The sequence below is a fragment of the Scardinius erythrophthalmus genome (assembly GCF_964197995.2).
Source record: "Scardinius erythrophthalmus genome assembly, chromosome: 3".
Classification (NCBI taxonomy): domain Eukaryota; kingdom Metazoa; phylum Chordata; class Actinopteri; order Cypriniformes; family Leuciscidae; genus Scardinius; species Scardinius erythrophthalmus.
This window is the reverse complement of record NC_138223.1, coordinates 5614668-5640030: the sequence shown is the minus strand read 5'-3', so window position 1 is coordinate 5640030 and position 25363 is coordinate 5614668. Positions and strand designations below refer to the sequence as shown.

Sequence of the window (25363 nt, the reverse complement as noted above, 5' to 3'; positions counted from 1 at the left end):
TTTCTCGACAGAAATACAAGCAGAAAACAGATGACGATGCTGAATGCATCTATTGTGAATTACATGTGAAGGCTGCCGGGAATGGGCTCATGTTGAATGTTCAAATGAAAATCAAGGGGAGTTCATCTGTGAGATAGGCATGGATAAGAAAAACAATTCAAATAAATTAAATGTCCTATTTGAAATACATGTATTTAATGCTAAGTATACTACAAATACGTTTACATTTATGTACTTAATATAAATACCCTGCTATTGTACTTGTGGTATCCTAAATTGATATATGGCTACTGCTAAATTGGAACTACTAATTTTATACTTAATGCACTTTAGTTATCCGTAAATAGTGCTGAGGTCCAACTAAAGGTCTCTTAAGTTTATTTGATTGTGCTAAAGTTAAACTATTGCAAGTATACTTCTGGTACACTTTAAATATCTTGCATTTAAAGACTGATATTATACAGTGATCATACTATCCTTAAAAATTGTGATATTAAGACACATTTTAGGCTTAATATCAGGAAATGTGCATTGTGCAATAAAGTACTCCAAACAAAGTTAAATTATAATATTTATATCAGTAGGTCTCAAGAGATATGTCAGTAAATATGTTAATAGATTTGTAGTATATTTAGTATGAAATAAATGTACTCTAAATACATTTTGTTATAGTACTTTCCCCCACTAGGGTCTATTTAGCCTATATATATATATACTGTATATATATTTGTTTGATTGATTGTCTGACTGACTTTCAGCAGGTTCATTAATAAATATTCCTATTTATCTACTGTTATTTTGGCTTGTCTTTTTTATTTTAAGCTAAAATGGTTTGTAGCCTACTCTGATTTTGCTGTAAATGTATAAAGCAAATTGCTTTGTTGACCTATTGTCCTATTGTCACTGAAAACTAGGATAATGATTCTAGACACATTTAACTTTTGTTTCACTTAAGAAATTACAGTAATTTCCCCCCACTGTACACAAATCTTCACTGTGTAAATTAAAAAGGTTAATCCTTATTAAAGTTACAAAAGTTATTTAGTGAGTGATTTCTTTGTCTTTTTGTAGTTCGATCACCACAAATTGATCTCAGGCTTTTGTCACTTCAAGACATAACACACTGATCCATTATCGCCTACTGATTCACATGCCTTGTCTTTGTTTACGTTCACTTAAGCCATAACTGACTGTGTTTACTAGGATACACGGTAAGGCGGGCATTTTGAGATAAATTTGTGTGAATTTTTTGTAAATATTTTTTCTCACTTTATTGCATGACAACAAACAGTCATGTTTATGGCCCTGCCTAAGGTGGCCCTCTAGTGCCTGTTAAAGCAATCACATCAACAATGTGCTAAATGCAATGAGCTAAGCGGCTTATAAATCTTCAGACTATAGATGTCACTTTTCATTTTAGAACATATCCATTTTTTTTAATTACTTGTGTCATATACTACTACATCACTGAATATTGTCTGATCTTATTGTTTTTAGACTTGATGCGATGATGGTACATTATATATTATTATAATTATTATCATTTTTTTTGTAAAGTAGCCTATGTAAGTATTTGGCTGCTTTTGAAAAATATTAAGATAAATTACATATTTATATTCATCTATGGCTCTTGTAATATTGTAATTGCGTTATATTATTATGTTCTGTTGTTCATTAGACCTTGCTTTTTTATATAAAACACAGATTTGAGATTTCAGATGATTTGAGCCCAAAGTCAATAATCACACTTCATACTCAAACCAATTTAAAGAACTTAAAGAGATTTACTATTATTATTATTTTTGTTTATTGTGTCTTTACGTTTTGTTCAGCTTTTCCCAAATAAACTCCAAACATTTTTGTATGACAGCTGATTTTTAAAGATTTTGTTTGAACTTTAAATAATAAATAAATAATTATATTGCATATATTTAGCCTATACCTGTCATATTTAACTTAGTAAGCTACATAATCTTCGCATTATCTGTCCAGTAGATGGAGATATGCATGCTTGATTTCAGAACTGCAATCTGGTATAGTTGTTGACACCACAGGATCACTGTCTGCACTGCTCTTTGACCTTTCAAATATAATTTCACTGATAAGAAATAAATACACAGAGATTGGTCATTGCAACGGTGTCGTCAACATTATGGAATTAATTTAGGACAGTGTTTACATAACGTTTTAGGCAGGTCACCTTGAAGGACACGCACATTACAAGGACAGATATTAGAGAGGAAAAAGGTGTAAACATCTGCCAGCTTTTCCAAAAACACACAGAGCTCGAATTACATAAACATCTAGCTAGCCTATACCCTACAACAGAGTTCCAAAGTTCATTTTTCCTAAACTCCCTTTATTAACTGGTGAGAAAATAGGCTATAGCACTAGTAATTATTTTGCAAATATCTCTGTATATCAATAAATAAAACAGTTAGACGTTCACAGAGCGGCGTCACGGTTGCGTCATGGGCATCTCCTCCCACTCGCTTTGTTTCTTCACTGTAGGACTCGACCGCATCTCATGACCGACCGCGTTAAATCATGTCTATCGAGTAAATGGGGAGAAAAAACTACGGTCTCCGTGTATGACTGATCCGTGCCATATGATCACAAGTAAGATCGGGAACTGCCTTTAATTTGAATTAATCAAGGATTTACTGGTTCTATTCGCCGCTGGCTGGGCTGGTCGTATATGAAAATGGACCAGGCGGCGAGCCGCTACCAAGTGGTAAGTCTAAATCACGCATCGTTATATAAGTCGATCAAATATGCCATGTTATACAATAGACGGACATGTCCGAGCTGCTGATGATTACTGTCATTTTATCCGTGTACCTTTATTCGTAGCCTACGTGACTTCCGCATCATCACATCTTCACCGCGACAAAGTGCTCGGCAGTTCACAGAGGACCGGACGCGTTTTTAAGTTGAACTACTTTAATAATCTCGCCCGAAATTAACGCTGGCTCAAGAACGCGTCCTGTTTGAACGGCTCCTAACACAGCTGGATATATGATACAGTGGCTAGTAACCGTAGTTACTAGTAGAAAAAACACAAAATAGGCTATACCATTGTTTCACTTTGTAATTAAACCATGGAAATAAAAATGAAAAATCATTTTAAAAGGCATTTTGAAACGAGTCCACTGGTTTGTTGCGTTTATGCTGTTGTTTATGTTTACGAATGTTCGGACATCATCTATATTCATACCTGTCAACATTTGGGTACCAAAAATACTGGAGACCTGTGTGTGTGTGTGTGTGTGTGTCAAGTCAAGTCAAGTCAAGTCAAGTTTATTTATATAGCGCTTTTCACAACACAGGTTGTATCAAAGCAGCTTCACAGTAATAAATTAGAACAATACATCAATGTTTGTTTCTAGTGGAACGTCTACGTTCGGTAATGCTGATCAATAGTATCGTTGATTGATTAATTCAATTAAATATCCCCAAATATCCCCAACTGAGCAAGCCAAAGGCAACAGTGGCAAGGAACCGAAACCGTGGGGGGGGGGGGGCAGGCTAAGTTTATTTTACTGGTGATTAATCATGATTAATCAGAAAAAATTGTGATTAATCTAGTTAATTTTTGCTATTGATAAAAATAAATAAAAAAGAAACATGAATAGGCCTAAGTCTTATTCATGTTTATTTTTATTACATATTATGTATTAATAAATATATAATATTCAATAAAAATAAACATGAATTAGACAATCCTGTTCATGTTTCTTTTTTATTTATTTTTATCGATTGCATAAATTAACTAGATTAATCACACTTTTTTTCTGATTAATCACGATTAATCGGCATTAAAAAACTTACGTTTTTAATAATAGTTTATAATGTAATAATTTCACAGTTAATCTCCAAATTAATGTAGAAACAACATAAAGATTGTATATTTTAAATATATATATTTTTTAAATAATTGGCTGCTGTCCCTTTAAAACCAGCCGCTGCTGACAGAGACGTGATCTCACGCGCATCTCATTCTCTCACAACTCTTTGCCTTAATTTAAGACTTTATTTAACTAATTTAAGACTGCTCAGGCTGCTCTTATAAGGATACTCGACTAAACGGTCATTTTGGCATTTGTGTGTGTTAGTGTTCGTTCAACTTCAAGCCAAAAGAGAACGCGATCAATTTGTCTTGAAGGGTTTAAAATCATTTGTATGAATAAAAGCGCATCATATAATGTAACGCCAGCCAAAGGATGACAGAAAAAAACGGATGGATTTGCAACATTTTTTTTATGTGATATCCCAAAATTTGAAGAAGAGGCTATAGGTCTCTGCAGGACAGTAATAGGAGTTACCAGATCAGTGGACGAGGCCATAAACAGAGGGACGTTTTTGACCGCATTACCTGATTTGCACACGTCAAAGTAAGGTTTAGGGGTGGGGTCGGGGGAAGGGCATCATTTTCATTGGATGATTTATAAACACCCACAAATTTAGAAACGCCCACTTTTGTTCCGCAGAGAACCCATACTCCAAAATTCGCATAAGAGTAGGTAGATTTAAAGAAACACAACTAGTGTGTTCCAAGTGAGTCGTCACAGGTGCTCTTGGAGCTGTTAAGTCGACATAAGCGCATTTGGAATGTTCAAATACATTCTTACTTAGCTGTTGTATGTTTTTGAAGTGGCACTTTTAATCATTCAAACACATTTTGAGGTGTTACAGGTGCATTCAAAATGCAATTTGAGTTGTCACAGGTTAACTTGCAACATTTAAAGCCACGTAGGCACATTTTTGTCATTATAGGCATGTTTTGGGGCCCTCAAATGCATGTTGAGTCATCTTTTGCACGTTTAAATTGTACGCATTTTGAGGCGTCACAGGTAAGACATTTCAGAACATAGTGAGACAGCTTGATTTGTCCCTCTAAAAAGGTTAAAAGTAATTATATGGCATCATAGGTGCGTTGGGGAATGTTCAAGTACACACTGAGCCATAATAGATGATTTTTGGGCATTCATTCAAATGCAGTTTGAAGCTCACAGACATGTTGAGCGCATTTGACATTCAATTTTGAAGCATCACGGCTGCGTTCCAACTCAATGTGAGTTGTCACGGGTACACTCTGAACCTTTTAAGCTTTTGGGGCGTTCAAACGCATTTTGAAACGCCACAGACATGCATGGGTGCATTTTGACATTAGTTTTCATGCTTTGCATTCCAATGCAATTCCAATTCCAATGTGTTCCAATGCAGTTTGAGTTGTCACAGTTGCACTTTAAGGTGATATAAGTGCATTTGGAACGTTAAAATGTGTTAAAATAATTGAAGAGAAAAAATAGTCACTTTCATTGAATTTGGCGCAAAATATTTGTAATGAAAATGGGCATTGCTGCAATTGGCGAGGCCACTCTTATTTCATACATCATAACTGATGGACCGCAATAAATGTTGTCATGTTATCTTGCGTTTGGAGGCGGATGCCTGGTGTTCGCGAACGCAATCATGTGAGACCATTCTGGGAGGTCATTATACCCAACCATTTTGATGACTTTGGCTCATTCATCTCACTCAGAATAACTATACCAACATTTGAGATGCTGTTCAATGAAATTAATCCACTGGTTAGTCCAGTAATGCTGCTGTTTATGGTTAAGAATGTTTGGACCTAAATTATTCAATCATACAGTTTGAGTTGTCACAGGTTAACTTGCAATTTAAAGCCACATAAGCACTTTTTAGTCTATATTGGTAATTAGGTTTTGTTTTGGGGCCCTCAAATTCATGCTGAGGCATCGTAGGCAAATTTAAATTGTTCTTACAAATTGAGGCATCACAGGCCCACTTGGAAAATTTAAATGACTCAGAATGTTTTATATGCACTTTGAGCCGTAAGATTATTCTAATGCCCTTTGAGGCGTTTGAACTTTGAACGCATCATAGGTGTGTTTGGGGTGTTCAACAAAGTTTTAAAGCATTTTAATCATGTTTATGTGTTGTCATAGGTGTGCTTGGGTGTGTTCAAAGGCATTTTGACACATCATACAATCTCAGAAAAAAAGGTACAAAAGCTGTCACTGTACAAAAACACCCTTCAAAAGGGTTCTAATATGTACCATTTAGGTACTAATATGTACACTTTTGGTACCAATATGTACCTTTGAGGGACTCTTTAGGTACAAAGGTGTACCTTTTGAAAAGGTACCGCCACAGTGACAGCTTTTGTACCGTTTTTTCTGAGAGTTGTAGGTGTGTTTGGGATATCTAAACGCATTTTGGTGCATTCCAATGCATTTTGAAGGGGTCATGGCTGTGTTTGGGACGTTGAAATGCATTTTGAGGCATTGGGTGCAAACGTAATGTCCTTTTGGTTGACAGTTTACTTGGTTTTCAAAGAATTACAACCTTCTACTCTATCATAAAGAGCACCAAGTGCATTATAATCACAAGTTTGTGTGTGTTTTCCACTCTGAACAATAGAGAACTGACCCTGTAATCTGGATCCAGAGCCTATTGTTTATTATGGAAATCTGGTGACTCACTGCTCAGCTGGAAAGGGTTATGAGAAGTGTCCCAGAAAATAATATCTTTTATAAACCTACAATACAAACATTTGGAAGATATGCACCTTGCAAAAAAATTACCTTGGTAATAATAAAATGTTTTTTTGGATTATAGTACTTTGTGTATCACAAAAAAACAAGGACAGCTTCTAGTTAAACATGTACAGAGTTGTGTGTACAGACCACACAGATTGTAGACTTTGGATTTGATAATTGAGAGTAAAAATCTGGTTGTTGGTTTACGCTTATTTAACAGGGACTAAGGCTAAAATATTGTAGTCTTCACTTAATGTTATTTTATGCTTCATTAAAAACCCTGTTATTTTCTGTTCTCAGAGTCTTGGTTTATAACAAGGAGAGCTTTCTGATATATTTTCATTTTCAGAGAAGAGAAGAGCACACCACAGCAAATGAAACTCAATTCCTGGAGTCTTGAGCAATTCATCCAGCAGGCCTCTGTATGTTTTCAAAGTCTTTTCATCATTTCTAGGAAAGGGAAAAAAGCACACAAACTTTTTTTTGATCTTGCTGCATGTTAGAATGTTGCTATAGCAACCAAATGTTGTAATATCACTTCTTAGATGTGTCAAGAAATAGGCGTTGCTGGTCTTTCCATTTTAAGGTACATCGATATTTAGGTGGTTGTGGTTGGTTGTACCACACGAACCATTCTCAGAAGTCGCTTCCTGCAATGTTTCATAGCTGAGCCTTTGCTGCATTAATTCTTCTTAATTCTTATCCGTTTTATTATACTTGTACTATGATATCACTTTCTCCCACTTTATCTTTGATCTCGTCATTAGTCCGACTCAGCATACTGCAGAATTGTAATTATGCAACTGTGCAATTTTTAATTAGGCTTAATCTTTGTTCAACAGTTATGCAAAATGCTTATGCATATTGCTAATGAAAAATGCTTAATGCATCAGTTATGTTTTTTTGCATTTTTGCTGCACCTCTCTTCCCAGTCTGTCTGTCAGTAACATTCTCTTTAGTTCCTGTCTCTATGAACCCCCTCTTTCCGAAACGTGCAAAGCGCTCTGATTGGTCGGCTTGATCAGTGTGTTATGATTGGTCAACCGCTTCATGCGTGTGTCAGAAATGTTTGCCCCCTTGTCATAACCACACGTTTCTACACACTAGCCTATAAGGGTGTCACGATTCTCCAAATCCTCGATTCGATTACATTTTCGATTCTAAAGTCACGGTTCGATTCGATTCTCGATTTAAAAAAAAAAAAAAAAAAAAAAAAATGAAAGCACAAGCTATGCCATTTTTATACTTTTATGCAAGATAATAATATCTGACCTTTGTTCGCAATGTACCACACACTACATTGTCAAATTTAAAACGTTTATTAACAACATAATGTAACAATAACTCATATCTTCAGTCAATTGGAAACTTAAACAATATAACCTATTACCTATTATAGTCACGGGGCTCCCTGGACTCCTCAGAGCAGTCACAGGCGAATAGCACGGCGTTTTAAATTGGGTTCCCACAGCGTTTGCAACGCAGTACGAGAGAACGTTCTCGTAAGGGAACGTACTTGGTTACTTGCGTAACCTCGGTTCCCTTGGAGATAAGGGAACGAGTACTGCGTTGCCTTGCCGTGCTATTTCGCTCGTATCTGGTACTTCGCTTCAGTCGATTTAAACCTAAAGTCCTTTGGCGAGTTTTCTCTGAATTTATACACTTCAGCCGCGTCCAAATTGGCGCGCTCGAGGTTAGCAGGGCGCCAAGCGCTCTCATTGAACCGCACGCCACAGCTAACTCGCCATAGGTTCGTGCAGTTGCCGCAGCACAGACAATCAGCTCGCTCAGACGAGCTATGATGCTCTCGCTGTGCAGCTGCAATGCGTTTTAGAATAAAGGCTTCAATATTCTCGAGAAAAGGAGTTTTACCTATTACAGGCAAGCCGAGGTGACGTGACATATGGGGCGTGGCAGCATCGACGATTCCATTTTTTTATTCGATAATCGAGATTGAGCATTAAGGTGACACCCTTAGCCTACTAAAACAACTCAACCAGGCATCACCCCTTTTTTTGCATATGCCTTGGGTGGGAATTATTTAAATGAGGAATAGCGTGCTGCGTGACGTGTTCCTAGAAGAAAACTCGAGACTACAATGGAGGCGTTTCAGGAGTTCAGAAACAGTGACACTGATATAGAGAATAACTCCCTTTAGAGGGACTTTGTGTTTGCAACTTTGCAGACTTTTTTCACGCTCAAACAGCAACATTACACGCTAAAGAAAGCATGAGTCATCTTTAAATTATTGCCATTTATTGCACAAGGATAGGCCCTTTAATTTTTGTATGTTACTTGCTTCTTTATTCCATGTAAAGAAAAGTGACAAAGTGATCAACGCTTTTAAGAGTTTTTCGCGAATTGTGAATTCACATAGATAATTCACTGATTCTGTGCAGTCTTAGTCATAACACAGATAAGATGTAGGCTACTATTTATCTCCAGTCTGATAGTTCTTTACAGCCCATTGCAAACCACTTGAGATGCTTTCTTTTGTCCCTGGCCAGTTGTTGTGTTTATGTAATGGCAGTTCAGTTTGTCTTTTGGTTGTCCTCATTGTAGAGTGAGGAAGCCTGATTCCCCATTGGTCCGCTCTGTCCTTGATGTGGCTTCATGGTGTAATCATTCTCATGTGAACTTGGTGCACAACAGATCCTGAGCGTCATTGACAGTATATCTTATCTTGTAAAATGTGTGGTCAGTACCGCCTCTCCCTATACTCGCAAATTTTAAAATCTAAAACAATTGTGCATTCAAAAGCGATTTCAATACCCTGCATATGAATAGCGGCTCCCTGAAAATGTGTACAATTTAACAGTTTAGCCACATTGAGATCCCAATATCTCTGGGATTGAACCATATTGGGCCTTAAAAACAAGGTACCTAAATAAAAGATTGTTAAAAACATGAGGGGGAGGGGGGGAACTGTCACCATTGGTATATTTTTGCAACAAGGATTGCTAAAGAGAACATAATTTACTAAAGAGACCTACCAATCTGTGAGTAAAAATAAAATAATGATGCTGCCATCTTTCTAAAGTAATTTTCACTCTGTAATTTGGTTTTACATTTTATGTGAAACTGTCATTTTGACCCCCCACTTCTACAAAATAGTGGATTACTCCGTAAATATTTACCCATGGCATTTCATATTTTGGCTTTCATTTCCTATTCATGTTTGTCTTTCTTCAGAAAAAAATCTTATCAAAATTAAACATTTGAGCCGATGCCTCCGGTTGAGTTGACAGGGAGTTACCCTATTGTGACAACCCTACTAAGAGGATTGTCAATGTAAGTCACTGAATAACTGCCACGTATGCGAAACAGACTAATTTCACCAGGTCGAATCCCCTCGTGTCTGTTTGGACGGTTACTTCTCAACGACGCTTCAAACAGGTGCAGTTGAAGGAACAACCTTGTGCCTCAGTCTCGTGGTTTGCATTACCGTCGCTCTCCTGTTACTGTGTGAATCTCGCTGTTTGCTAACTTTGTTGGCAGGCAACTGTGCATCCTGCTGCACTCTGATGTGCCAAATACGTCCCCTGCAATCTTGAACTGTCGAATTACCATTAGTCCTCAATACCTGGAAGACATTTTCAGGTTACTTCATGCATATTAAGAAGTAAGGCTCCTTTTGGACACTAAATGTTTAATTTGTTTCAACACCTTTTTCTTGGAGTTTAGCTTTACAGATTGTTTTGTTGATTGTAGGGCGAGGGCAGGAAGGTTATGCGTCCCTAGAGTCCAAGTTGTTGACGTGATCCTTGCAGTGTTAGATGATATACTCCCTTGGTTGAGTACATCATGGTGTCAATTCACCTAACGCACCTAACAAGACCTTGTCAGATCTGTCTTAAAGTCGGTATGAAACAGAAGTTGCGATAGTCTTTTCTTGTGACTTATATCTGAGTGAAACGGCTTCTCGAACGAGAAAAATGTATGGTGGGGATTGATTGGATGGTTGTGGTTTGCTATTGGTCGAGCTCATGTGAGTGACAGGATGTCCCGCCGTCACGCTAGTAAACAGGTAATTTTTTTCAAAGAAAGGCACATGAATACAATTTTTTTATTGAGTTGAACCTTATTGTCCATTCTGTTTGTCACAGAGTGAAAATTTGTCTTTGACAACACATTAACAACACAAACACAGAAATAACAAAATTATACAATTAAACACTGTTCCAGTCATTCCAATAATTAAAAAAATAAAAAAACACGCTATAATGCCAGCCAATCTGTTGTATCACTTTAGAAAATTGTACGATTTAAGATAATCACTGCCATTGGGACAAACGATTTTTTATACACGTTTCTTCTGGCCAAAGGAATTTTGTAATAATGATGTACAATGATGTATAAATCATTTAAAATAAACACTGCAAAGTTCTATTAAACAAATAGAATTGTCAATTTTGATTTCATGGTGTGAGGGCGGGACAACCTGTCAGTCACATGAGCTCGACCAATAGCAAACCACAACCATCCAACCAATTCCAATCAATAAATTTTGAACTTAACACTTAAGTGACGTTTCTTCAGTCTGAACATTTGTTTCTGTCCTTCCCCAGTTGCACAATGAGGACGACTCCTCTGAAGGGGCTGCCGGGGGCGAGCCGTCCACATCGTCCCAGGCCGCTGCCGCTGAGTTAGGCATCAGCAACCCCGCGGTGGATACGGATGCTCCGCCCCCTCCGTATACTAGTGTGGCGCTCGGAGCAACGGCTGCACCAGGTACAGACACATTATCATTTCCAGAGCGAGGAAGAGAAGCAGGAATCTACTTGTTTAGCAATTCTAGACAAGATTCATAGTGTATGCATGACGACAATAGAATAGAAATGTTTTCAATATGCATTAATGAAATGATACATCAATTGCCATTGTTATGACACTGCGAATGAAAACTAAACACATTGTGGATTCTGGGCACCTTTGCAGTGTAAACATTGAAATAGAAGACCAATCACAGTGTCATTGTTGTTGGTTACAGTTTAGACACATTTTAAGGTATACTAATGTTCAAAAAATTTGGGGTCAGTAAGATATTTTTTTTTTTTATGAATACTTTTTTGGATGCGTTCAAGTAAAGACATTTATAATGTTTCAAAAGATTTCCATTTTAAACAAATGCTGTTCTCTTGAACTTTCTATTGTTAGGGGGTAACAGTTTAGGACCCAAGGACCAGATGTTTGAAAGAAGACCCGGAGTCAGAATTATAATAAATTGAAGAAAAGTTTTACTGAAGATAGTTTGCAGTTTCATCAGCAGAATTTTGTAGGCCGCCCCACTTACAGTTACAAAGATCACAGCAGTTATACCCTACACCAAGGTCTAAGCTACGTCCTTGCTTCAGGTTGAATGATTCTCATTGGCTAAGAAATACATAAACATAGTAATTTTCCACACATATACAGATAGACTGAAGCATATCTCCAACGATTATGCAGCTGACACTCGGACCCTGAAGTCAGGCACGTCGTGACCTTCCAGGTCGCAGATTTGGGTTGCTGCAGCCTGTCCCGAACAACAACTCAGTCAATCTCCAATAATGCCAGTGGTTCCAAAACCTGTAACCAAAAAGACTAACACACACACCGACACACATCTTCCTCAAGGTTGGATTTGTCCAGGCTCTTACTATAAACAGGAGAGTCGTCTCAAAACATCAAGATAATGCATTCTCTCACTTAGCCCCTTTCACACAGATATTCCGGAAAATACACGGATAAAGTGACCCGGGATTTGACCCGGGTTCGTTTGATTTTGGTTCATTCACACTGCCAGTGATTTTCCGGAATCAGAGAGTGCGTTCACACACAACCCGTAAAAATCCCGTAAAGACACGTGACATCGATGTGACTTGTAATGTCTCCGCAGCGTCTTAAGTTTGCTTATGAGCTGCAATTTCTCTCTCTAGAAACCACGCTTGTGCATTTTTTCTCTGATTCGATCATAAACTTGCGCATTACATAGGCCTACCGTTTCACAGCTGGCGAACGATCGCGGCTTCAGCGTCATCACTACGACACGGCATTGTTATGGCTTTTGTTCACACAGTGCTCGTTCCGGGACTGAACACGGCAATGGTTCTAGGTCCCCAACCCGGCATCGATCCCGGCATCAATCCCGGGTCGTGTTTGCGTTCATACAGAAGGTGTTCTGGCAATTTGCCGGGTTCAAAGCGCTGTGTGAAAGGGGCTCTTAGGAGAGCTACACTAAGTCTAACTGGAAAGTAAGGCTTTAACAAAGAAATGGTGTGACCATTGCTGTCAGAGTACCCCAGAGAAACAGATGTATGTATTGACACATGTTGAAGACCTTTCTCAAACAAAACATCTTTCCATATTTCATTTCTGGAAGCCGGGCTAAATGAGCAAGCACTGTTACTGCATTCAGATATCAAATACTGACATTAGAGAATACATGAAGAGAACATTTCAGTGATCACACTGGTAACTTCTATAACAAAGTAAAATCTCACAAGCTTAGACAAGTCATTCAACTTTTGATATTTAGAAGGAAAAATACTGATTAATACCTTGATTATAATCACTCATTACATATGCATTGAAGCAGCAGTGGATTCCAGTCCTCCCCCTTCACTATTGATCAAATAGTCCTGAAAATGTAGTCTAAATCCAAATCTAATAAATGTATCTAAGTTTACACAAAAATCAGCGTATTAGAATGATTTCTGAAGGATCATGTGACACTGAAAAACTAAACTAACTCAACTTTGCATCACAGGAATAAATTACATTTGACATATTCAAATAATAAAAAAATGGTTATTTTAAATTGTAATAATACTTCTCAGGATTGCTGTTTTTACTGTGTTTTTGAGCAAATAAATGCAGCCTTGGTGAGATTAAGACACTTCTTTCAAAAACATTTAAAAAAAAACTCTCCCAGTGGGAGATTTTTAAACGTTACCACACTGTGCGGTTGCTAAGGTTTCCTTGATGGTTGCTAGGTGACTACTGATTTTCCTAAGTATAAAGAGCCTCCAGGTTTTTAAGATATTCTGATGAAATTCTCAGCAGAAGCCTCTTTTGCTTGTTTTATCATCCACAAGGAGAAACTTCTAAGTCTGATCACTGCAGAGCTCGTTATGCATCTCTGTGCGCTATGGGTTTCTAAGTATGAGCAATAGTAATAGTGATTTTTGACTAAGCAATATCAAGACAGTGCTCCCTTGAAATACTGCTCCCTCGGAATACTCATACCTAGAAATGTGTGACGGATGACCTGACCTGTGTTTTTTTCTTGTTTTCCAGAGAGCACATATCCAGGGGAATTTCCCGTTCCTCCACCATACAGCATTGCCACGTCTCTGCCCACTTACGATGAGGCAGAGAAGGCTAAAGCAGCAGCCATGGCTGCCTCGGCGGTGGAGGTCATTCCACGAGTGAGTATCTCATCCGTCGCGCCCACATGTTCTGCAGAAAGAAACTCCCAAGTCCTCGACTCGCACTTTCCACTGCGTCTTCGGTAAAGTCCAAAACAGCCCCTCAAAGGAAGGATGATTGCTGTAGTAAATGCGGGTATGATTTGATGATGACCAAAATGAAATGGGGCATCTCTTGATTTTTATTTTAAAATGGTGTCTGATTTGCTTTTAGCTGTAACATAAGGAGAACCTTTTTGAGGATGTGGTGTGCCATATTTTAAACCATGACCTAAATAGAGAATCCCTCAGATACTCTGATTTCTCTGAGCTCAGATCAAGAAGTGTTATGTAATGTGGCCCCAAAAAGTATTATTTGGGCAGTCTTAAGAATGTCTGAATGTCATTGCATTAGATAACTGAGCGTCAAACCAACTGACATCTGCAAATAAATTATGCTTTTCTCAGAACCAACTTCCTTTTTTTTTTTTTTTTTTAGTGACCTCCACACAGCGTTTGTTTAAATGAAGTGCTAATTTACTACTTGCTATATAAAATAATAAAACAGTTATGCAGCACTAAACATTTAAAATGTATACATGCACTACCATTCAAAAGTTTGGACTCACAGTAAGATCTTTTTTGAAAGAAAGTAATACTTTTATTTGGCAAAGATGCATCGAATTGATCAAAATTGACAGTATAAAGACATTTGTAATGTTATGATTCTCAAGAAATCATTCTAATATCCTGACTTGGTGCTCAAGGAACATTCATTATTATTATTTTGTAATTGCAAAATGAGGACATGAGAGAGAAAGCGCGCACCCATGAAATCACTAGAGAAACAAAGAATGAATTAGAGCATTATTCAAGACTTTCTGCTTGTTGCACAACCGCTACAGTTTTGAGCTGCGGTCGCAATGTGGAGCTGGGCTGGCCGCTACCAGAGGCGTAGGCTGGATCATAAAGGAGTAATTCACACAAAAATTAACATTTTGCCAATTTACTCACCCTAATTTCATTCCAAACCCCTGTGGAACACAAATAGAAACGTTGTGAAGAATGTCAATGCTGTACAAGAGTGATTCATACAATGAAAGTCCAGTTCCAAAAAAGTATCATAAAAACACCAAGTAGTCCTGCAGTCAGATACGTCTTTAGTGCTGTGTTTCGAAGCAATGCAATGGCGAATGACTGTCATTTGCTGAAATTTTTTTTTTTAGATGCCTCACTTATTTTGACGTCAGCCTCAAATGATGTTATCGATGTTGAACCTGCTGCAACGCGTCTAAAGGCACCATAAGTGTGGCACCATTCATGATGTTTATGGTTCTTGAGAGCTGAGACATTATACAAAACAACAACCTCTTTTTGTGGTCATATGGGTTTGGAACAACATGAAGTTGAGTAGAAGACATATTTTTTTATTTTCTGTTGAACTACTTCTCTAAAAAGCAAAAAAAAAAAAAAAAGATTTCCCAGAAAATGCGTAACCTTAAAGTTGCACTGAAGGGCCTGTCCCTGCTGCTAGTGCACTTGAAGCGTTTTTGGATGAAAGTGTTTGCTGAAAGGAAAGTAATCAAGCTTTGAAAAAGCTACGGAATTAGGGATTATGTCACCATGTTGTTGTCCATGTTGTTTATTAAAATGAGTTATTTAGTTATTTAGTCCTTCATAAGTATTTTCCACTTTCTCCCTGACCCTTACTTAAACACTGTATTTGCTTCTATATGTAAATGTACTCTGATGTGATTGGCTAACATCTACATTTAATGTTTTGTTCATCAAGGTTGGTCCAGTTATGTAAACATTGTTGTCACATTTCATCCATGGTGATTTCTGAACCAGTTTTGCCTTCTAATATGCTTCTAAAACACTCGTGAATGTTTCTCTTTATCCATCTACTTAAAAAAGGATGAGGATTTTCCGGTTCGGGATGACTTCAGTGACGCTGATCAGCTGAGGGTGGGAAATGATGGAATCTTTATGCTGGCCTTCTTTAGTAAGTCAAGTCATGCAGACTGTTTACGGTACACACACGGCACACGTTCATGTTTGAATAGCATTAATCATTCGTGCAGAAAAAACGTATTTATTTGCAACATGAGGACTGGACTGAATCAAACATGCAATTTAGTAAGGTTTTGTCAACCTTTTAGCATATGACAGGTTTAAAGCGTTTACCATTTTATAATGCATACTGTTTCACATACTTTTTTTTGTTGTTAAAAATATACAGATATGATATATTAGATAAGCATAATTAAGAACACAGTGGCTGCATCCAAAATTACACAGGTCACTACTATACAGTATGTAAAATAAAAAGCCGAATTCACAGTAGGCTACTCAGTAAAAAGTAGGCAAAAAGCACCGGGATGACCTACTACTTCCGGTGAGATTCTGAAGTGTGCATATGATGGACACTTTACTATCCCATGAGGCCACGGGAGAGGATTTGTGAATGACAGTGAAGTGACTTAACTGATGCTGGTAGGTCACATGACAGTGACAACATGGTGGATTTAGTACATCCAGATTACATTAACACTACATACTATACAGAACATACTTTGTTAGAGCTCGCAAAGTAATAACTTCAAAACAATGACTTTCTCAGGAGATTTCAGACGTGTTTGCGTGTTGACCTCCTCCATTAGTGCTCTCTGTGCGCCACCTGGTGGAGTTGTGATGTATTGCACGTCACGTTATTCCAACCGCAGTAAAGCATGATGATCAGCAGTGCAGTGGAGCACAGTCCAGTCATGTTTAATGAATGATTAGTCACTCTTTCATTAGTGGTAGTAGTAGTAGTAGTAGTACTTTATTGATCCCAGCTGGGAAATTAAAGTGCATTAGCAGCAATACATGAAGTAAAGTACTCACAGTACACACAAAACATACTACACACATATAATATATAGACAAACTGGCATCATCTTGTTTGAAGTTTAAGAAGGGCAAAATGGAGTAAAATTTAAATAAAAACCGGTCAAGCAATAAAAGCAGTAATGAATATTTTATGTCTGATAATGACCTGCATTAAGCTATACGATGGGTGTAGTGACCTAATTCCTAGATTGAACGGTTAATGAGACCTCGGCAAGGGATAGATGAGTTGTAAAGTCTCACAGGCATAAATGACCTCTTGTTTCACCGTGGCTGGATCAATCGGTTGCTGAATGTACTTCTCATTCCAGTAGGCATGTCATGGAGGGGGTGTGAGCTATTGTTTGTGACGGTCAACAGCTTGGACATTATTCTCCTCTCTGTAACAACCTCAAACATGTCCAGATCCACTCCAATGACAAAGCCCGCCGCCTTAATAAGCTTATTCAGCCTTTTGGTATCCAGCTTTAATGGCGTAAAACAGGGCACTAGCGACGACAGACTGATAGAACATGTGAAGCATCTTCTTGGGTAACACTTTATTTTACAGTGTCCTTGTTACATATGTTACATGTACTTAAATTATGCATAATTACATGCAACTAACCCTTAACCAAATCCTAACCTAACCCTATAGTAAGTACATGTAGTTAATTATTATTACTCAGTACTTAAATATATAATTACACTGTAACAATGACACCTTAAAATAAAGTGTAACCACATCTTGCTACACATGTTGAGACCTTTTTATAGATCGTTTCGGGGTTTTTTTTTTTTTTTTTTTTTTTCTTTTATCCAGTCAAGTCTGTCATATGTGGATCCTCAAATACCGATAGGAGTCCACTATCGCAACGTCTCTGCCGTGAATAATTAGAAATAGGTGAGGGATGGTCTTCAAAATTCAATTACCAATGATTTTGTTTTAGTTATATTTATTTGTAGATGGTTCATTCCACACCACTTCACAAAAGTTGTTGACCAGAGCTCTATATCCCGTCTCTTGCCCGCCCTCAATGCAACCAACCACAGCTGAATCACCTGTAAACTTCTGGAGGTCGCATGACTTCGAGTTGTAATTGAAGTCTGAGGTATAGAGGGTGAATAGAAACGGAGACAGAACCGTTCCCTGAGGAGCACACATGCTGCTCAACACCCGCTCAGACACACAGTTCTGCAGTCTCACACACTGAGGTCTGCCTGTAAGATAGTCCGTGACCCAGGAGATTATGGAGGAGTCCGCCTGCATTACAATGCATCAGCATCTTTGTAATGTATGTAAGCAGTTTTCAAGTTGTAATTGTCAGCACATCAAAACAGAATAATCACTGTATTTGTGCACAAAGGGTTTTTCAAGGTACTTTAGGATATTTGTGTGTGTGTGTGTGTGTGTGTGTGTGTGTGTGTGTGTGTGTGTGTATATATATATATATATGTATATGTATATTAGGGCTGTGAAACGATTAATCGCGATTAATCGCATCCAAAATAAAAGTTTGTGTTTACATAATATGTGTGTGTGTACTGTGCAAAATTATTTTTTATATATAAATATACACACATGCATATATATATATATATATTTAAGAAAAATGTATATACAAATTTACATATATATATATTTATATATATATATATACACACACAGTATATATAAGCAACTATTTCTTAAATATATATGCATGTGTGTATATTTATATATACAAAATAATTATGCACAGTACACACATATATTATGTAAACACAAACTTTTATTTTGGATGCGATTAATCGCGATTAATTGTTTCACAGCCCTATATATATATATATATATATATATATTTATATATTTGATGTCATTCTTCATTAATGCAACACTCTCTCTCCGTTTCTGTATCTAGTGGCTTTTCTATTCAACTGGATTGGGTTTTGCTTGTCTTTCTGTTTGACCAACACCATTGCTGGCCGATATGGTGCCATCTGCGGCTTTGGACTCTCTCTTATCAAATGGATCCTCATTGTGAGAGTGAGTCTCTTAATTATTCCTCTAAATTAGTTTAGTGGGAAACTTGAAGTGAAAATGACTGTGAATCAAAGATGTCGTATTATGAGTGTGAATTCAATCAGCGTGAAACTCAATGGTATTCTTCTTCTTTTCAGTTTTCAGATTACTTCACTGGATACTTCAATGGGCAGTACTGGCTCTGGTGGATTTTCCTCGTTCTTGGTAAGACCTTAAACAGTAACTTATAAACACTGATATAAAAGTCCTGAGGAGTTTTGTTTGGATTCATTCGTCAGCCATGTTTCCTATGATACTCTAGCGCCATCTGCTGGTTCACTGACTACAAGACAACATGACTTTAAATTCAAAGTGGAACTCAAAATACATCGTTTTTTAGTTTTAAATGCATTATGACTTCAATGCATTTTGTTTGTCAGAGTAATAATAATATTAACAAACAATAATCTTTGCATTAGTGAACTTGCTGCTGTGATTAGGCTTTAATTGATTCCTGTATTGTGTGAATTAAGATGCTTGCAGTGCCCTCGTATATTATTTTTGTGGATATGTAAGTAGTGGTGTTTGCCAAGACCAGATAGGCATGCCATTTCGAACATCTAGTTATTGACCTGTCTTGCATCCACTCCAGGACTCCTGCTGTTCTTCAGAGGGTTCGTGAACTACCTGAAAGTGCGTAACATGTCAGAAAGCATGGTGTCTTCACTCCGAACCCGCTTCTTCCTCTTGTACTAGAGGTGAGGATGTCATTAAACGAACACACGCACACGTTGGGTTTCCATGTTTTCTGGGGACTTTCCATAGATTTAATGATTTTTATACTGTACAAACTGTATATTCTATCCCCTTACACTAACCCTACCCCTAAACCTACTCATCATAGCAAACTTTCTGCAGTTTTACATTTTCAAAAATATGTAACATTACTTGGTTTGATTTTAAGCCATTTTCCTCATGGGAACCTACATTTTTTCTTCCACAAGGACAAATCACAGAAAATTGGATAAGAAATGACAGTGTAATTGATTAGGTTTTATTATAATCATTTTAATCAATTAAAGCAAAAATAACTACTTTCTAATAAAGACAGTTTCTCAAACTCTTATAAATGACTTGCAGATTCTATCACTTCAATGCAAGAGTTTTCTACTACTTGATATCAATCTAAAGATTGGTTTAGTTGTGGTGTAAAGGGATGAACCATCATGCAATCCTGTGTTTCTACTGTTGAAGTGGTATCTGACTTTTTTTTTAATGTGGTTAAATATTTGGCTGCTGTTACTCAAGACTTTAATTCGACACTTGAAACTGATGCTGACTGCATTTTTTTTTTTTTTTGTGGTGAGCCTAATTACTGTGGCTGTCATGTTATTTGTTGAATGTTGCCTTGAAGGAACACTTCCCATTTGGTCAGGTATTGCCTAATATGCATAATAACCGAGCATGGAAATGGCAGCCAGAATTTGTATTTAAAACATCCTGGGACATTGCATGTGAACAGAACTGGACGATACAGACAAAAAATAATATCATTTGATGTTTGAGAAATCTCACATACATCTGTGTATGTATGTATATGTACTTGGTCTCGACTAACTTTATAAAAATAAAAACAACATATATTTCCCTTCTTATTTAGTCTGTCTTTGTGAAATGTGCCTTTACTGAGGCTGATTTATGCATTAACAAATTGGCTTGGCTTCATTGAATTTGACACAACACAAGAACTGATTAAGTGACAGGCCTAAAATTACACTAGTCGTGTAATTATTCCTGAATTTATATTTCTCATAAGTGTAACAAAAATTATTTGTTTGATCATTTTTATAATAACTAGCTTGGCGTATACAGTCAAAACTACAATTTATGTCAAATTTGATAAGATTTATTATGGTAAATTATGATTACCATAAATGTTGGCACAATGTTGCAGATTTACGAAATGTTTCATTTTGTTCAACGGGGCAAAATTGTTCAGGAGTTGACATGTTTTTTAATTATTTAAAATGAGTTAATAGTTACAAAATATTTCAAAAATATGTAATAATGTCATGGTTGTATGGTGTTAAGTCGAGAATGTGAAAGTGATCATTTTTACGAGAGGATACATTTGTTTAAAATGCTAGAGAAAGAATTTGATCTAATATGTCTTATAGGTCTCACAGCAAAATAACATGATTTGTATCTTTTCATAAAAGTGTAAATACACTTCTTACCCTACTGTGGAAGTGCCTTTTATTAACACGATTTCCTGGCTTGAATTTGTGCCAAAACAACACAAGAACTGATTATGCCTTTGTTAACTTGGACATGCAAGCCGGATGTAATTTGCTTCATTGATAATGGCTCTCATAACCTTGCTTATATGCAGTTTGCACAATGAAGGCCATCATGGCAAACCTCCAAAAAACAAGCTTCACTCTCATTCACTCTGTCTCTTTCAAGGTCGCCTCACCAAAACATTCCTCCCTAATGTGAAATTCCTTGATGATTTGCAACCCGTCAAATGAACTGGACTGGATCCCACTGAGGGGAAGAGGAAGAAGAGAAAAAAAAAATAAAGCGAGTATCTCTGCCAAACGCTCTGAACTGAACTCGGTAAAAATGGAAGGTTTTTCTGAACTTTGAATGAGTGCAAATCGACTCTTAATATTCAGTTTCACATCATTACTTCCCAGTTGGCCTCAGTCCATAAACCTCTGGTTTATTACTAGATTACATCGAGAAGACGAAAAAAAAAAAAAAGTTCTTTAATGGTTAATATTCCCACACATTGCATGCAGAGTATTGGATTTTGTGTGGGTCGAACAAACTGCAAAAGATCCCTAGAAATATGCAGCCAAGACATCGTATGCAATGTCTTCTACCAAAATGGGTTAGCAGTCTTAGATGATGATGATGATGATGATGATGGAATGATGACTAGTTTAATTCTCTTTACTTTGTTGCATCCAAGGCCTTGGCAAATTTAATTGCATTGCAGTATTACTATATACCAAGTTTAGATAGGATTTGCTAGTAATAGCTTAATGGTCAAGCTGGTAATGTAAAGTACAACTGCACCTTTTCTCTCCTTCTTAAGTTTTGTCTCGCTTAACTTTATAGTAAATGATTAAGTAACTTCATTGATGTGTTTCAGACTGGAAATGGAATTTGTACTTATCCTAAAATATATATTTGCCTTTTGCACCTTCATTTTCCCTCTCCACTTTTTTTTTATTGTTATTGTTTGTTTTAAGTTGTGACTTTGCTCAAGCTGTGACCTGCCTAGATGACTTTAGTTACTTGAATGCCTGAATGCTCCTGTCATTTGTTTCTATTAATCACAAGCCTCTTCAGCAATATCGGATATTAAAAGAAATGCATGGTTAACTCGGTTACAAAAGACTAATCCAGTAAACAAAAAACCTGAAAAAAAAAAAAAAACTCTACTTACATTTATTAAATGTATGTAAAACAACCAAACTATTTTTGTTGGAATAATGATTTTGGATATTCTCTGATTGGCAGAGATGATTGTGTGCTATGTTTATTCTCTTGTCTTGCATAATGCCAATAAAATTCAAAAATCCCGGGTACATGTATTTGGGCCTGTTGTTTAAAGTCAACATGAAATCTTAGCCCGCATCTACACTGAAGGTCTTGCAAATTTTGATTTGTTGACTATATCCGATTTTTTTGATGACCAAGAGAAGCTTAGGCTGAAAAGGAAGTAAAAACGGCACAATTTGCATTGGATGAAATGATAATAAAAACGTTTGCGATCTGCACCAACTTTAAAGGTCAGCAAACATTATGTGGAGCCTTCGTCCTACATTGAGTCATGTGATCATGGTTGGTGTCCACCTGAATTGACGTCATTCGCCACTGCCGCTTTTTCAATTACGTACGACTCGCATTGACGGGAATATCCGATCTGTCCGCTTACATGGCATACGCAAATGCATATCCAAATGATAATGCTTATCCGATTCATATCAGATTTATTTCCACGTGTGAATTAGGCCTGAAACCGATCTGAAAATTCGCTTTTTTCCTGCTTACACGTTCATAGGTTATATCCGATCTGTGCCACATGGGAGAAAAATAATCAGAATTGGGTCACTTGTACCATGTAATGTAAATGCGTCCAAAATGGACCCTGTTTGCTTTGTTTTTAATCTCAAAATCATTAAAACGCACTTGCTCTGCCTCTGAAACGATCTTTCTTTTCAGCTGATGTCATCTAGGTCATGTGGGTGGGGAAAACATGGTTAACTCGTAGCCAAGTTGTGCTTCACATCCGGCTCCAAAAGCCTATAGTCATCTTTTTTTCCCCCACATTAAAAGTTCCATTTCACTCCAAAATGTCATGTTACAGAAGTAACATGGGCTGCAAATGCCATTTCATGTTAACTGTACCAGTTATTACACCAGTTATTACACTTCAGCAATGATAATGGCTGTTAAAATCACTGTCCGATATCCTTCTGAAATGCAGCATTTACAGAGAAGATGAGTAAATGGTTTAATTGCTCGTATTGTGATTGCACATTACTTTATTTTTAAGACAAATGAAACTGCAAACTGCACCCTCACAATGTTTTACCATGCTTGGCGTAGCTTCTGCTAAAATGATTTTGTTAATACTGTAAAACAATAATAGTTTATTGTCCTTCAAATCATGTAAGAAGCTTAAGAAACATTTTATTCGATTTTTAGAATAAAAATCCCCCTGCACACCCCCCCCCCCCCCCCACACACACACACAAACTCTTAATAAACTTTTAATGAGTGACCCATTTGCATAAAGCCTTTCCGGTCGGCACATGGTACTACTGTTGAAGACTGCCTTTTCCGGTCCTTTCTTCTGGATGGATGGCTTACTGCTCACAATCATTCACACACACACACACACACACACACACACACACACACACACACACGGTACCGAAAAATTGCTATATTCATATGCCATTGGTATATTTGCAATACTCCAAGGCAGAGTCAGAAATATATTTTTATTTATTTAAATTTTTTTTTATTTGATTCATTATTTAGTTGTTCTTGCATAAAATATGCAAAATATTACCTATTGCATAAAATAAGTTGATTTTATAGGCAACAAACTATATAATTATGCAGATTGAGACTTCATTTCAATTAAATAAAAGCAAAACGTACAGAGTTTATTTGGAAATATTGCCCCTTAATGAAATGTTTCTTTCTTTCTTTCTTTCTTTCTTTCTTTCTTTCTTTCTTTCTTTCTTTCTTTCTTTCTTTCTTTCTTTCTTTCTTTCTTTCTTTCTTTCTTTCTTTCTTTCTTTCTTTCTTTCTTTCTTTCTTTCTTTTTTTTTTTAAACTGATATCTTTGTTTATTTCTAGCAGGAGCAATACAAAGCAAATCCTGTCACATGTATCCATTAAAAAGAGAGAATGAATGCATGTGTGAACTTCAGTGTGTGTTTGTGTCAGAGCTTTCGTGAGGCCTACGCTGACAATTGCTGTCGGCAGCATTTTCAGAGCCTTTTTTTTGTTCCTGGCCACGTCTAAACCGAGTAATGCACCCACTGGCCTCTCCTCTCCTCCTCCTTCCTCCTCCTTCCTCCTCCTCCTCCTCCTCCTCCTCCTCCTCCTCCTCCTCCTCCTCCTCCTCCTCCTCCTCCTCCTCGAGGCTTTCCGGCCCAGCGGGTAAATAGTGGCTCTCTTAAGCTCCGGCACACCTCCAGTCACTCCGCAGCATGCACAGGTACAGATAGGAATGTCAGGGGCTGGGTCTCAACCTGCACTCACAGCCTGCCTGTTTTTTTTTTTCTCCCATTCACTCTGAATTGCTGGGCTTTCACACTGTTGCACGATGCAACTGAATGAAATCAACAAATCAAGTTGGGTCATATCGCACTCTTCATTTGCAGTTTAGATGCATTATAAGGAATGAAACCCAGTCTATATTGCAAACTAGCATTGCAACTAAAATAGGTCGCTGCATCGATCCAGTTTTGTCGCACTGAATGTAAAGGAACGGTCTCTCCTGCTATTGCAATGCAGACTGATGCATTGATTATTAAGGACTGATCTCATTGCATCGAATAAAAAAAAGGAAAAACAAAACAAAAACTAAAACTAAACTATAGCACATCTTTTTTTTTTTGGTCTGGTTCTTTTTTTCTCAGAATTGCAAGATAAAAACTCGCAATTGCGAGTTATTAAGTCAGATTTGCGAGATACAAATTTGCACATGACTTTTTTTAAGAACTGTGAGTACCTCGCAATTGCGAGTTATGAAGTCCAGTTCTGAGGAAAAAATACTTTTTTTCACGCAATTCTGAGAAAAAAGTCGCAATTACCTTTTTTATTTTTTATTCTGTAGCGGAAACAAGCTTTCATATTATACTGTTGGTTGCCAGTAGGTGTAACCACTAACTGGTAGTTGCTGCATCTTGTGCTGCTCATTTGTTGTATTGCTAACATGTCACCTCAAACTCTCTTTGAAAAGCAAAAGGCTTTTGGTTTCACAGACATCTTTACACGAC

At 37.1% G+C, this 25363-nt stretch overlaps 1 protein-coding gene across 2 annotated transcripts; it reads left to right on the top strand.

The window, feature by feature from the left end:
* Positions 1 to 2386: 2386 nt before the first annotated feature.
* On the top strand, positions 2387 to 23042 carry ndfip2 (Nedd4 family interacting protein 2). 2 transcript variants are annotated; one of them, XM_081360990.1, is made up of 8 exons: positions 2387 to 2734; positions 11138 to 11300; positions 13848 to 13978; positions 15875 to 15962; positions 18730 to 18854; positions 18989 to 19055; positions 19483 to 19588; positions 21297 to 23042. In XM_081360990.1, the coding sequence occupies exons 1-7, from the start codon at positions 2699 to 2701 to the stop codon at positions 19584 to 19586; spliced, it is 714 nt and encodes a 237-aa protein (XP_081217116.1). In that variant the 5' UTR covers positions 2387 to 2698; the 3' UTR covers positions 19587 to 19588; positions 21297 to 23042. The 2 variants fall into 2 exon arrangements, with proteins under 2 accessions (XP_081217116.1, XP_081217117.1); XM_081360991.1 differs by lacking the exon at positions 2387 to 2734 and adding an exon at positions 10435 to 10596.
* Positions 23043 to 25363: the final 2321 nt, after the last annotated feature.